Below are 13,547 nucleotides of genomic sequence, written 5' to 3' on the forward strand. Positions count from 1 at the left end.
ACTTTTTGTTTTTCATATGAAAAAATAATCTAGTTTGAGCCTCATTAGGTTTCTGTGTGCTGAGACCCCAAAACTAGGATCATGCTTTTTTTATGGAAGTCTTATTGTTTAAACTGATCGTCTACTTCAGCTCAACAACGGAGGAGTAGCCAGCATCCCATATTTAATATGACAGCCATAATGTGAGGCCCAATCATGAAAATACATCGTCAGGCAACAGTGAAAAATATAATTTTAAGCCAAAACAAAAAAGGTAAAAAACAATCATTACATATTGTGATAATGAGTATAATGGCCAATATTTTTATTTTATTTTGAGGTGATATTAAATTGATTTTAAGTTATATGGTAATACATCAGCAATATTTAATTTCATATAACAAATCATTCAACAGGTATTAATAAAATTCCACTAGATTAGGATACATCATGAACTTGACTATCGATGCAGGTTTGTTGAGATTTTACTGTAGAAATTTGAAACAGTTTGAATTGCAATCACCCAGGAAGCATAGTTCCTGAGCTAGTCAAGTTTTTGGGTGAGGTCGCTCTGACATCAAACCTTGCCTTCCTGTTGACTCATCAAGTGTGGCTTTAATTTGAAACAAAAAACTAACCGGCTTTCAGAAAGAGAAAGAAAGAGGGTAGGCCCTCAAACGGAGTATGCAGACTACACCTTCGGAAACAGAAACCTAATCATAAATAACCTGATATTTCACAATACTGTCTGCAACAGCTGTCTGTATGGATATTTTTTAAAACATTACTAATCACAAAATTTACACAAACTCAAAATTCTGTTCATGTGATTTAATTTTGTTTGTTTGTTTAGGAATATTTTTTATCTATTAAGTTGTTCATTGAGGTGCTGAGCTCACAGTGGGTTGGTGTCTTCTCATGTTTACTGTGTCTTCACTTGGACAATGTAGTCTGAATCTTTCTTTTGCATGTGAAATATTATTTTATTTTGTATTCTCTGGACTGCCTTTTTTAAAAACACATTTTCCCTAGTACAGGCGACTTTAGTTTCAATTAATATTTCATTAAAAAGATTTACATACATCACACAATGTTGATTATCATCCAAAAAGAAACAACATAAAACAACAAATAAAATAAAGGCACCAATAACATACACCGCCCTCCACCATTAGTCTGTCAACCAGTTGAGATATATAGCCCCGTACATGATTGAACATATAAGAGGGTGAAGGTGATCCTGTCGACCTGTCCTATATCAGGCATGTATCGGACGAGGATGCGGCTGGCATCGGCATATTGTTCTAATAACGAAGCCCAATATAAATTCTAATTATCATTTCCAATATTAACAAATATTATCTGTTCAGGAGCAGATGTGGATTTTCTGAGTAGCTAGGGCTAGCTTCTTTAATATGAGCTACTCTCTTATTAAATAGGAATCCTATTATTTTCCCGCTGCTCTCGTTTTACACACCAATTTGTTCTGCTCACACTTCATGAATGACACCCTGTGATCGTTTCCTATGCGAACTTTAAAGAAGCCCCAAAACTGATCAACGTCTGGTTTCTAAATGATCCCTTTTTAATTTATTGATAGACGTGACAGGAGCAGCGTACTGGACTCAACAGAACCAGAAGCCTGCTTCGCTCTCTCTCCGAGTTTAGGCAGAACTGCGTGCCGATAAAACTGTTCCAGCTTGAGAAGCGTCTCCTCCCAGAAATCAGGGTCAAAGGTCACTGGGACAATGACCAAATCTCTTCGGGTCCAGACAACGAAGTCGGCAGATGTCAGGCCGGTGACGGCGAGCTGACACTGGACCTGGGTGAAGTAGGGATGGTTCCTCTTCAGAAGGAAAACCGCCGGCTGCAGAGAACGCCGGTGATGTTAGAGTACACACGGGTGGTGAGGGTTAAAGGTCAAAGTATACCTGTCCAAGTGGCTGTTTAATATCCAGACAGAAGTCTTTGTCCTGGCAGGCCTCTGCCACCAGGTGGTCTCTGTGTTTGTGGGGACACTTGACCTCAACGACGCGCAGCCGTTGTCCGTTTTGCTTGTCTGTCACGATGGCATCTGGACTGGCAGCTAGCCAGGGGGACAGCGGGTCGATAAACAGGCCACAGGCCTCGACTGAGAAAGAATCATTCCACTCCTGGGATTGTTTCTGCTGGTACGCCCTGATGGCTGTTTCTTCATGATCCACGCCCCACTTCATGGGTTCTGTCATTCTGTTTGTCCTCTCATCTGTCAATCAAATTTAAGCACTAACTGAAACAAGATAATGAGGGAGGTCTCTATGGGCTTACTTTTGTCTCCTGTAAATATATTTATAAGACAAAAATAAGCACATAGGAGGTCGTCTCACCTGTGATTCTTGCAAGGTATGAGGTGGGCGGAGTCTCGCTTCTCCCATTGACAAAGCGACAGTGAGCGATGCTGTGAGCCAACGATGCTGTGATCCGGTTCTTCCTCCAGGCCATCCAGGCCGGGTTGTTTCTCTGTCCACGGGTCAGAGCCTCCCCCTGCTCAACCTGACGCTGGTCCAACTTCATACCTGACAGAGTGAGAGCTGTGAAGAAGCAGAACCCTCTTAATTATACCTTTGACCTTTTGAAATTTGAATGGATGCTATGTCCTGTTGATGACAGTACCTGGACATGAGAAAGACCTAAGAGGAGGATGATGTGGTGCTGGTCTGGTAATTTGATGTGGTCCGGCCTTTGGTCCCGGCGCCTTGATGGTCGAGTGGATTCGGACCACCTGATTGAAATGTGCTGCGTCTACACCTAGAAACAAACCACTTGGTAACCAGGTATGAGACCGAGAGTTTATATCTAACCAGGGTCCGTACCTGGGCCAGGACCAGAAGGAGGAAGTCGCTTTTGTCTCAGGTCAGACCTGCTTTTGTGGTCTGGTCTGTGAACCCCACTGTCTCTGGAAGCAGCATCAGGTCTCTGGATGGTGGGGTGGTACCGTACGTGAGGGAGAACCTGCGGGTGGTTCTGGTCCGTCATGAAGTCTTCTGTTACCTTTCCCAGTCAAGCACTCATGAAGCAAATTTTTCATGTTGGCTAATAAAGTTTTCGGGTGACACAGAAGACCGGAAGTGTCGCCTTTTATTTTTTCAAACCGACCGGAAGTTATATGTATTTAAAGCGCATCGCCATAAAAAATGTTTGACGTAACAACATCAATAATAAAGTAACGTACACAGACGGTAGCGGGCGGAAAAAAACGGAGTTCCTGCCTCCTATAAAAGACGTCATTTTGTTTACGTCCATCCTGAATTCGCTCATCGACTTTTCACGACCAAGAAACCCGAAAGAAGACTCACGTGTCGGCCGGAAGAGTCCATACCAGGCAGGTCCCAACAACACTTGAGGCGAGGATAAGCTGGAACTTTTGTTCAAGTGATTTCTTTCCCGTTTGTGTCTAGGTTTCTGTTTTGTTTCCAGTCACGTGACTGCAGGAATACACACCCGCTGACGTCAGCATCTAAAACAGCTGATCGCCCATCACGTGGTCATGTCGGTGTCACAGATCGGTCCCGGTCTGTACCTGTCAGGCCTGGACTCGGCCCTGAACCGCAGCGTCCTGACCAGCCGGAGGGTGACGCTGGTCATCAACTGCAGCGGACTAGACGTCCAGTACCCGGAGCTGGACGACCTTCGTGTTCTGGATGTGCCCGTGCAAGACTGCCCGCACGCCCCACTGGACCAGTATTTTAGTCTGGTGTCAGAAAACATCGTTCAGAACCAGAACGGGTCCACTCTGGTGCACTGCAGTGCCGGCAGGAGTCGCTCCGCCACCGTGGTCATCGCCCACCTGATGAGGTCAGAACTTCGAAAAAAACTCGGGTTTTGGAAGCTCTGAGCTGGTTCTGGTTTATGTTGCAGGAGTGAAGGTCTCAGGCTGAGTCAGGCGCATCACCGGGTTTTGGAGCAGCGGCCATTCATCCGACCCAACGCAGGGTTCTGGAGACAGCTGATGGAACTTGAGAAAACTTTGTTTGGTACCAGCTCAGTTCAGATGACCAGGACCTCTGCTGGCATCCTGCCTGAGGTTCTGGAGGACGGAAAGAGCGACTACTGTATCAACATCTGACCCGACAGGGGATGATGTCATCAGAATGGATTATTGAGGTTTTTATTATAAACAGACAAGTGACAAAAATGGAAAAGGTTCTGGTGTCAGTACTGGAAGCTCCTCTTGGTCTGGATGTCATCCAGGATCTGCTGCAGCTCCTCATCCTCAAAGCGACCCTCAAGACTAAAACATACAAGATAAGATAAGACTTTATTCTTTCAGTATTGAAGAATTTAGGTTGTCAGAGAAGCTCACTAAACACACGATTACCATAGAAACACATTTAAAACATACAGTACACATTCAAAATATCAACAAAAACATTTATAAAATCATGATTATGAATAAAAGAATTAAATTAAGGACAATAACAAATAAATAACTAGAGAAATAAACAACATACACAGATTGTGGGTTACAACACCAATGAACAAACAATCCAGTCCAGCTTCTCGAATGGAACCAAAATAGAAACTGGTCAACCCACCTCGGGATCAGAGCTTTGGCCTCTTCTGCAGCTTCCGGACACAAGTTTGCCAGACTCGCCAACTCAAATTTGTGAAGCTTCTTCTGCAGCAGCAGGCTGAGGACACAAGTGGATAGTTAGAACCAACACAACACGTTTATTTTGGAGAAACCCAGTTTAAAGGGTCTGCTGAACATGCATCAGAACCAAAAAACAATGTGTTCATGTCATGTGACCCCCCCCTGCTCCCTCCCTCATGTCAGTTCATCTGCACTCAAACAGTGTTACCCATCAGCCCAACGGTTTGAGCCAGTCCACAACTCACCCATTCCAGCGCCATCTCTTTCATAGTCAACTAGTTACTGACTACTAAAACGATTCTACTAATCGGTTAAATGAGAACCAAGCTACTTGATTGAACCTTTAGCCAATCATGCGAGGCATAGAGGATCTAGTCATGTACATAACTTGTGTAGCTCAATAAAACATACGCAGACAGTCATGCAACAAATGCATTGAACTTTGAATATTGATGTCTCGTTTACTGAACACTATCATTCATTTTCTCTTTAAATGTAATTTTCATTACAGATTTTTGGCAACATCGCTGAATTATCGTTGCAACCCTACTCACCATTATGAGGCCTATTGCGCAAAAGTAGGATTTAGACGTCCAGGATGAGTAAGTAAGCTGGGTTGGATGAATCCAAAACAAGAGCGTCCAGGCTTACTTGGTTGCACAAAGACCAAGATGAGCAGACACGGATACATCAGGTGAAACCAATCCTGGCTAAATGCAACACACGGCTTCCTCAACTAGACCCGAAGATCGATCAAAGATTCACTGATCCACTATGGCAAAAAGGGCAACAAGACTTCCTTTTAGAAAACTATAAAGAACTCGAGACAAAATAAAAAAAATAAACAGGAAACATTGCTTTGTATAATTCTGGTTCAAACCATGTTCATATTTGTCTCATGCTTCTAAACTAACTTTAAATCTATAGGGGAAAAGAAGCATTTTTTTCTTTCATGGCTTGATGGGCCAGGAGTATGATCCTTGCTTTTGGTGCCTAAGGTCCTAGGTTAAAATACAAGTGGTAACTTCATATTTTAGTCTCTTCCACTACCTATAGATTTGGCGTACTGAAGGCTTTCGGTGCCTGAACCATTGAGTGTTAGCCCTGGAAGAAGAGCGCCCCCTACAGTGCCATCACTGATAAACTGGGACAATGCTGCCATCTTCCCGGATGATGACAGTGGTTGGCTTGTCTGAGACCAGTATTTTTTTTAAATTATTTTCTTTAATATGAATGAGAATTTAAGTTAAATATGACCTGCACTGGAAAATGAATTTGTTATTTTTCATTGATTTGATTGAGTTATTAGTACATTTGTATACAGGCCTACATGGAGGCTTCTGTATCCTTTCATTTCTTATGCCACTGTGGACCTTCAGTTTTGAAAGGCAAAGAAAATTTTATTTTTAAAGCCAATTTTTACAAACTAAATGAACTGTGTTTTTTTTGCTTTGGTTTGTCCTTATTCAATAAAGGAACATCATGTTACTCTTTGTGTATTTATATGGTTTGTGGAAAAGTGTAAATGACAAATTAATTTAAGATAATCAGTTATCTAAAACTATGTAAACCAATGATCACACATATTTTAATAATCACAGACGGTCTAGTTGAATGTTTTAGAGTGTGTAGTGTGCAGTGTAATAAATATTGATTGATTTCTGGTGACTTCTGACTGAGATACAGATTGAGATCATATAGATCCTGGAAGTTAGCCTGGTCTGGAGCAGGCTAGCTCCACAGAATAAATCTCCATGGTAACTGATTTCATAACATATCCCACTTCCCTCTATCCTGCTTTGGGCAAAAGGACCATAGATAGATGGAGCCAGGATAAACAAGATAGCCCGACTTAATCCCTCATCCTACTTTTGTGCCATAGACCTCTGGTGTCTGGTTCAGGTCTCCGGACGCTAGACTCACCTCCGCACTGCCGTAATGGTCTCGCGGTTCTTGAAGCGGCTGAAACGGGCCGTGTAGTTGAGCGTCTTCATGAAGACCTCCGACAGCTCCTGCTCGTCCTCCGCGCTCTCGTTCTGCTGCTTCCGGTGCTCGAGCAGCATGTGGACCTCCGAGTTCAGGAGCGTCTCTGAGCTCTCGAACTCTGGACAAGAACAACATGGGTGAGTCAGGTCAGTTTTTCACAACATCATGGTTGACTGCTGATGTAAATGTGACTGATGAACCTTGACCTTCAATATCTTTTGTCACTTAAACATGAACACAGGTTTTTTAACTGTCCTGTACCGGAGTCGATGTAATGTTATCACCACACGGTGTCGCTACATGTGCTTACATATTAGATAGATTAACTTTATTGATCCCTCAGGATTTATTGATAAACTACGCATTATTAACGTTTTATAAGTGCTATAAAGCGATTTTCATCGTCACCATGAGCCACCATCATATGTAAGATAGGTCAAGTTCGTGGGCAGCTCAGACATTTTAGTTTCATTGATTCGGGATAAAGCGGTAGCAAATGAATGACTGAATGAATGAATGAATAAATGAATGAATGAATGAATGAATGAATGGTTCGACCAACAGTGGGACGGGTGAGCTCCACAGACCTTTAGGGAACAAGAGCTGCGACGCATCTTCTTCTACATCACCAACGTGCGCAGTCGACGCGCCGCCCGCAGCCGCCATCACCGCCGCCTGGAGCCTAGGAAACACCGGAGGGACGAACCGTGCAGCGGAGAGGAGTAGACCACAAGGCTGGACAGCAGTCCTGAATTAAAAACTAGGACGTCTGAACAAAAACAAAACCGCTGCTACTTCTTCGCCTGATTTCTTTCTTCTTCGTTTACACATGGCGTGCTCCTGCTGAGTGTCTTGGAGCGTTACCGCCACCCAGGGGGCGCGGTGCAGATGTGCAACTACTTGATCGCGGAAAGTGAATTATTGAAACAATATATATATATTTAAAATAAATATCAGCTACATGTAATGTCTTAATCGTGGCAAAATCCGAAATCCACAGTGTTTGTTTATTTCATTTTATTATTATTATTCTTTTTTTTTTAAGATTATACACTTTGGTCCTTTGGCGTAAACCTAGCCAATCACAGACGGATCCACGCAATATTAACTAATCAAAAGCAACATAAGGCGGGTATATCTTTCATCACATCATACTGCTGTCAATCTGTCCATTGGTAGAGGTTGGCTTAAGTTTGGACTTTGGAGACTTCTTGCTGATCTTTACCGTAAATTCCCCAAACAGCATTCAGAAGGAGGAACTAACCTCCTGGCTTTGACATTCAGAGCAGCCCATCCGCCTGATATTATTTTATTTAACCCGGTTATATTTTGTACTTTTTAAAAATCCACGTTTGTTAATCTGTTTTCTATTATTAGTCATTAGTTCATGCATTTGGGATTATCTATTGATTTAGATTTGTATTATTATTTGACTTTAGATTTAGGTTGTTGCCCATTTAATTGGTTTCAGAACATATTAGCTCATTTACTTATAATATAATATAATAAATAATACAATTTCGTAACATTTGGATGTAGAATTTTATTTAAATGTAGAGTTTATATAAAAGTTATAATTAAATCATCATTTTAAACTTGTTGACTTTAATTAACTTGTGTCACTACGATAAACACTTGAGAACTATAAAGAGAAATACTATGTTTATTGTCTTAAATGTTTATTTGTTGAGCTAAGGTAACAAGAGTGTCAATTTACATTTGCATGGCACAAACACTGTGTACAAATAAGAGTGACGGCGGTGAACACGGATGAAACAATAGTATAACACAAACAAAATGTTGTAAATACAGTGAGACTTCACCAATGCATCAAGCGTGAGCGGTGGACGGTATCTTTCTGCAAATGTTTTATCTCCACACATGAGAAGTAGCAGGAGCGACGCTCTGCTTCAACTCTAATGGTCAATTGCTTCTTCTGTGTTACATTGTCGGGATGTTTTCATGCATGAGTTAAGAAACAGATCATCTTTTACCTTTGAATAAACACTAACGCCTTTTGATACTCTGACTTTTTAGTTTCAGAAAACAAAAGGTACATCGTTACATTTAGTTACCCTTAGTACCTTCATCAGGAAATAATGGCAACAGGTGAGTCCTTGCTCCACAAACCTCTTTTTTTGAGCTCCCCCATCTGCCACAAACTGGACTTAAAAGTAACAAAAGATAAAATGTGAAGATTAAGTGGATTATTGTTTCGTCATAGATTTTCTTTTAATTTGGACAATATTTATGAAAACATTTTTTTTATTAATGTTGTTCACATCCATGATAGCAGTTGACAGGAAGTGGACAGAAGGGAGAGAGGAAGTGGACAGAAGGGAGAGCGGAAGTGGACAGAAGGGAGAGAGGAAGTGGACAGAAGGGAGAGAGGAAGTGGACAGAAGGTGGTCAGGACATGGTCTGAATTAAGTCTTTTCTATGATGCAACAGCATGTTAGGCCTCTTTTACTGGCAGCTTGTCCGTCTAACCGCCTAACTTTTCTCTTAGATTTTGTTCTTTCGTTTCTGTGGTCAGACTTTGAGAGATGAAGCTGGACAATCGGGTCTGATCAGGTCCGTCAGTCCGTCCACGTCAAGTTCTGCTGTTTGTCCTGGTTGGAGATATGACATCAGTGAGTCAAGTCTCCCCGCTGACATCCTGTTGTTGTTGTTGTCGTTGAGGTCACTCTTGCACTGATTGGTCAGCAGGGATTTGCATCATCATTAGTAATAACAAGCCCGTCAGAGAACTCTGACCAGATGGGCCTAAAAACCCTGGAGGTCCAATTACCAATGTGACCTTTGAGAGGACGCGGTCACTACGACAACTACTGACCTCAGCAGGGTTACTTTTAATCTTCTCCTTATTTGATCCCCAAAATATAGACTAAACACAAAGACAACCGGTCATGTGACACATACGTCTGTTCATGTGATGCAGATTTCCAACCACGTGACATAGACGTCCATAATGTGCAGCAGACGTCGGGCTACTTATACAATAAAGACATTTCAATCTATTCATAACTTATCATTTACAATGTCATCAAGACCCGGGCCTTCAGTGGAGCCAGTTAGCTCTTCATTCTGGCGTTCAACAGTACCAGCATCCTGCTGAGGCTCTGGCGTATCTCCTGGGTTTTGATGCCGTAGACCACCGGGTGCAGGAGCGCTGGCAGCACGAAGTAGTTGACGGCGGTGAGCACATGAGCGAGATGCGGCACGTGATTGCTGACGCGGCTATAGATGAGGCCCGAGAAGGAGGCCACGGTGAAGTTGACAAAAGTGATAATGTGCGGCATGCAGGTGTTCAGCGCCTTCTTCCTGCTCTCGGGCGAGGTCTTCAGCACCACCAGGAGGATGTTGATGTAGGACAGGACCACCAGCATGCAGGGCAGCAGCACCAGACATATGGCGATGCACAGACCGAACACCGTGGCCAGCTTGCTCTTGTTGCAGGACATAGAGGTGACGACCACACTGTCGCACATCAGCTTGTTCACCGTGAACCTGCAGAGCCGCAGACGCGACGTCAGGTACACGTTGATCGCTGAGCAGAAGCCCAGGACCAGGTACATAAGTAGCAGCCCCACTTTCACCCTGGCTAACGTCACGATGGAGTGGTAGTGCAGCGGCCTGCAGATGAACACGTAGCGATCGAGCGCCATGAGCGCGAGCGTGCCGAACACACAGGTGCCGTACACGTTGATGAAGAAGATCTGGGTGAGGCAGCCCAACAGTGAGGTCCTGTGCTGGGTCACCAGCACTTGGTGCAGGATCAGGCAGGAGATGAGAGAGATGCCCACCATGCTGCTCAGCGCCAGGTTGACCAGCAGCAGGTGCATGGGCCGGTGGAGCTCGGGAGTCACGTAGATGACCAGGACCAGCACCATGTTCAAACACAGACACGACAGGTACAGGACCAGGATGCACACCACCAGAATGGAGTTGTAGGCCTCCAGTGAGCGGTAGATGGTGAAGGTTATGGTTATGCTGGAGACGTTCATGATGCTTCCATTTGCTGCTCTCCAGTCACTGCTTCTCCAGCCGCTCCTTTATATTCCCGACAATGTCACCATCATGTCACTTCCTTTTCCACAATGACCATAATCCCACACATGTGTTTTACCTTCCCACACACACACACGCACACACACACACCCACACCCCCTCACACACACACACACACACACGCACACATGTCAACTAAAAACTACACAATTCCACACATAATTACATAAACATACATGTTTACTTACTTAAAAACACACACACTTATAAAATTTACTCACACAAAATCTTGATTTGAATGCTTACACACACACATGTTCACACATATTTACTAGCATACAAGAAACACATCATTGGAAACACACCTACACATTTTTACTCACATATAGATAGATAGATCTTTAGATCTTATCGATCCCCAAGAATATATAAAAAATATTAGAAAATATATATATAAAAGATATAATAAAAAATATAATAAAAATATAAAAAAGTAAATATACACAAACACACACATACCTGCTTACACATGTTTCCTCACATTTACACACTCACCCACATTTTTACATACACACACATTACACACACACAGACGTCCGCACACCCAATCAAGTAAACACGCTCATAGAAACACAATCATACAAACGCACAAAATCGAACATGTTTGCTCACATTCATACAAGCACACACAGACAGGCAAACAGACAATCACATGCACTCATATCTTTCCCATACACCCAAAAACGCACACCCATGTATATACACACACATGCACACACATGTTAACTCACATACAAATATGTTTAGACAGGTAAAATTACAAAACGCACACTGGTTGTGTGCTAGTTGTTGCAGGAAACAAAGGTGGGTGAGAACTGAGCAGGTCAGAATATGAACTGGCATGGGCTTGTGAAGTTGATCCAATTTAATAGGACAGGACCAGAACCATCTGTCCCATGAAGGAGGACAACCTGGTTCTGTTTATCCTGCCACAGAGACTCCAGCACTTCAAAACACCTGGACCAGTGTGCATGTGCAGTGGTCCTGGAGCAACAGGCCTGTAACAATGTTCTGGACAACAGGTTCAGCTCTGGAGATGAAGGACGGAAATAAACATCTTTCTGGACAACAGAAGTAAAGTCCAGCAGAACTAAACCTGTGGAACAATTGAGCTTGAAGTGCTGACTTGCTTCGTCACAGGAACATGAGTCACATGACCAAAGTTGTTGTGCAGGGTTTGCTTCTTGCATGAGTGTGTCCTGGAGGTAAGTACAAATGACCCTGGGGGGCCCCTGCAGGGTTGGGTCCATGAGATTTAAAGGTGCTGACTTGACAAGTCGCAGCTGTGAGGGTCTGCCCTGTACCACACACACAGACCAATGCCAACCAAGCTACGGGTCGGTATGGAGCTCAACTCCACCCGGGTCACCCACTTCATCCTGTCTGCCTACTTGGACACAGGCGTCCTCAGATACTTGTACTTCATGGTGGTTTTGATTTTGTATATTATGATTTTGTGTTCCAACGTGTTCCTGCTCTGGATCATCTGCACGAACCGGACCTTTCACGAGCCCATGTACCTGTTCCTCTGCAGCCTATGCGTCAACCAGCTGTATGGGAGCTCGGGCCTGTTCCCCTTTCTGCTGGTGCAGATCCTGTCCCAGGTCCACGTTGTGCCGTCTCGGCTATGCTTCCTGCAGATCTACTGTCTGTACTCGTATGGTAGCATTGAGTTAACCCTCCTGACTGTCATGTCGTATGACCGCTACCTCGCCATATGCCAACCGCTGCATTACAGCAGGCTGATGAAGCCGTCCAGGATCGCCACCATGATCGCAATAGCCTGGCTCTACTCGCTCTGCATCAACATAGTGTTTGCGTTTGGCCTGACAGCACAGCTTGAGCTGTGCTCCAATATCATCAACAAGGTCTACTGTGACAACTACTACGTGGTGCGACTGGCGTGCCGCGAAGCTCGTTCCATCAACGTGTTTGGCCTTTGTCACATGTTCATCATAATCTTCAGCCTCATCACGTTCATCATCTTCACCTACGTGCGGATAATGCAGGTCTGTTTCCGTGGGTCCAGAGAGACCCGGAAGAAGGCCCTCAACACATGCGGGCCTCACCTGGCCTCCATTTTCAATTTCGGACTCGGCGCCTTCTTTGAAATGCTGCAGAGCCGCTTTAACCTGGACATGATGCCCAACATGCTGCGAGTCATCCTGTCGCTGTACTGGCTCATGTGTCAGCCGCTCATCAACCCGCTCATGTACGGACTCAAGCTCACCAAGATCCGTCTCGTCATCCGCGACATCTTCTGCCGGAGGCAGGTCTGACTCGGTTCACACAGGTCACATGACACCGTCAGCCACATCTGACGGTCACATGTTTGTCAGAGACACTCTTCAGATCCACCAGTTTCCTGCTGGTCGTGGTTCCAGAATACCTCAGGTTCCAACAGAACTAGTGAGGTGGTACAGGCCTAACTCCTCGGTACTGATCCCGGAACAAGCTTTAATCGTCGCTTTAAGGTAGAGTCAGAACATAGGAAGTGATTGAAAACTATATCACAGTGAGAATAACCAGGATGATTGATTATTAACGCAATAAATATGAAATCAATATGTAATACCATAAACTTGTTATGATAACAGTAGAAAGTAAACCTTACTCCTCCTCCTCTTCATCAAAATCATATTATTCTTTATCATTCTTATAATCATCCCCTCTACTTTTATTCATCATCTTCATCGTCATAACCTTAATGAAGTTTATTTTCTAGAATTATTTTCATCATTATAACCTTTATTTTCATTATAATAGTCATTTTAATCATCATCTCTTGAATTTTTATCATAAACTTTATCATCTCCATAATCTTAATCTTCATTTTTATGTACTCATCGTGGCCGGAAATACAGTCCAATGAAATGAA

The 13,547-nt window shown here is 43.5% G+C and overlaps 5 protein-coding genes across 7 annotated transcripts; 2 read left to right on the plus strand and 3 right to left on the minus strand.

The window, feature by feature from the left end:
* Positions 1-795: 795 nt before the first annotated feature.
* Positions 796-3,440, minus strand: LOC148075208 (uncharacterized). Of its 3 annotated transcripts, none has more exons than XM_087795869.1 (6): positions 3,315-3,440; positions 2,832-2,970; positions 2,632-2,766; positions 2,346-2,549; positions 1,911-2,224; positions 796-1,846 (listed from the first exon to the last, which is right to left on the minus strand). In XM_087795869.1, the coding sequence occupies exons 1-6, from the start codon at positions 3,333-3,335 to the stop codon at positions 1,565-1,567; spliced, it is 1,095 nt and encodes a 364-aa protein (XP_087651995.1). In that variant the 5' UTR covers positions 3,336-3,440; the 3' UTR covers positions 796-1,564. The 3 variants fall into 3 exon arrangements, with proteins under 3 accessions (XP_087651995.1, XP_087651994.1, XP_087651993.1); XM_087795868.1 differs by having other exon boundaries at positions 2,832-2,982; positions 3,315-3,428; XM_087795867.1 differs by having other exon boundaries at positions 2,832-3,009; positions 3,315-3,401.
* On the plus strand, positions 3,018-4,084 carry LOC148075209 (dual specificity protein phosphatase 14). The gene is made up of 3 exons (XM_087795870.1): positions 3,018-3,340; positions 3,417-3,813; positions 3,877-4,084. Exons 2-3 carry the CDS (start codon positions 3,506-3,508, stop codon positions 4,082-4,084), a joined length of 516 nt encoding a protein of 171 aa, XP_087651996.1. The 5' UTR covers positions 3,018-3,340; positions 3,417-3,505.
* Positions 4,085-4,110: 26 nt separating this feature from the next.
* polr2d (RNA polymerase II subunit D) lies at positions 4,111-7,405 on the minus strand. The gene is made up of 4 exons (XM_087795871.1): positions 7,186-7,405; positions 6,536-6,716; positions 4,554-4,649; positions 4,111-4,249 (listed from the first exon to the last, which is right to left on the minus strand). Exons 1-4 carry the CDS (start codon positions 7,262-7,264, stop codon positions 4,171-4,173), a joined length of 435 nt encoding a protein of 144 aa, XP_087651997.1. The 5' UTR covers positions 7,265-7,405; the 3' UTR covers positions 4,111-4,170.
* Positions 7,406-9,672: 2,267 nt separating this feature from the next.
* On the minus strand, positions 9,673-10,605 carry or60a1 (odorant receptor, family 60, subfamily A, member 1). The gene has a single exon (XM_087794901.1). It carries the CDS (start codon positions 10,603-10,605, stop codon positions 9,673-9,675), a length of 933 nt encoding a protein of 310 aa, XP_087651027.1.
* Positions 10,606-12,012: 1,407 nt separating this feature from the next.
* LOC148075212 (olfactory receptor 11A1-like) lies at positions 12,013-12,948 on the plus strand. The gene has a single exon (XM_087794902.1). It carries the CDS (start codon positions 12,013-12,015, stop codon positions 12,946-12,948), a length of 936 nt encoding a protein of 311 aa, XP_087651028.1.
* Positions 12,949-13,547: the final 599 nt, after the last annotated feature.

This window comes from Callionymus lyra, chromosome 7 (assembly GCF_982586985.1).
Source record: "Callionymus lyra chromosome 7, fCalLyr1.hap1.1, whole genome shotgun sequence".
NCBI lineage: Eukaryota > Metazoa > Chordata > Actinopteri > Syngnathiformes > Callionymidae > Callionymus > Callionymus lyra.

What these genes read in the sequence shown, in the direction of transcription:
- LOC148075208 (XM_087795867.1), bottom strand. Translation starts at nt 3,335, where the DNA reads ATGGACTCTTCCGGCCGACAC. An exon ending in TCCTTCTGGTCCTGGCCCAG is followed by an intron (nt 2,767 to 2,831) that starts GTACGGACCCTG and finishes GTTTGTTTCTAG; the next exon opens with GTGTAGACGCAGCACATTTC. An exon ending in TAGGTCTTTCTCATGTCCAG is followed by an intron (nt 2,550 to 2,631) that starts GTACTGTCATCA and finishes GCTTCTTCACAG; the next exon opens with CTCTCACTCTGTCAGGTATG.
- LOC148075209 (XM_087795870.1), top strand. Translation starts at nt 3,506, where the DNA reads ATGTCGGTGTCACAGATCGGTCCCGGTCTGTACCTGTCAGGCCTGGAC. An exon ending in GTCATCGCCCACCTGATGAG is followed by an intron (nt 3,814 to 3,876) that starts GTCAGAACTTCG and finishes TTTATGTTGCAG; the next exon opens with GAGTGAAGGTCTCAGGCTGA.
- polr2d (XM_087795871.1), bottom strand. Translation starts at nt 7,264, where the DNA reads ATGGCGGCTGCGGGCGGCGCGTCGACTGCGCACGTTGGTGATGTAGAA. An exon ending in ACCATTACGGCAGTGCGGAG is followed by an intron (nt 4,650 to 6,535) that starts GTGAGTCTAGCG and finishes TTGTGTCCTCAG; the next exon opens with CCTGCTGCTGCAGAAGAAGC. An exon ending in GCCAAAGCTCTGATCCCGAG is followed by an intron (nt 4,250 to 4,553) that starts GTGGGTTGACCA and finishes TGTATGTTTTAG; the next exon opens with TCTTGAGGGTCGCTTTGAGG.
- or60a1 (XM_087794901.1), bottom strand. Translation starts at nt 10,605, where the DNA reads ATGAACGTCTCCAGCATAACCATAACCTTCACCATCTACCGCTCACTG.
- LOC148075212 (XM_087794902.1), top strand. Translation starts at nt 12,013, where the DNA reads ATGGAGCTCAACTCCACCCGGGTCACCCACTTCATCCTGTCTGCCTAC.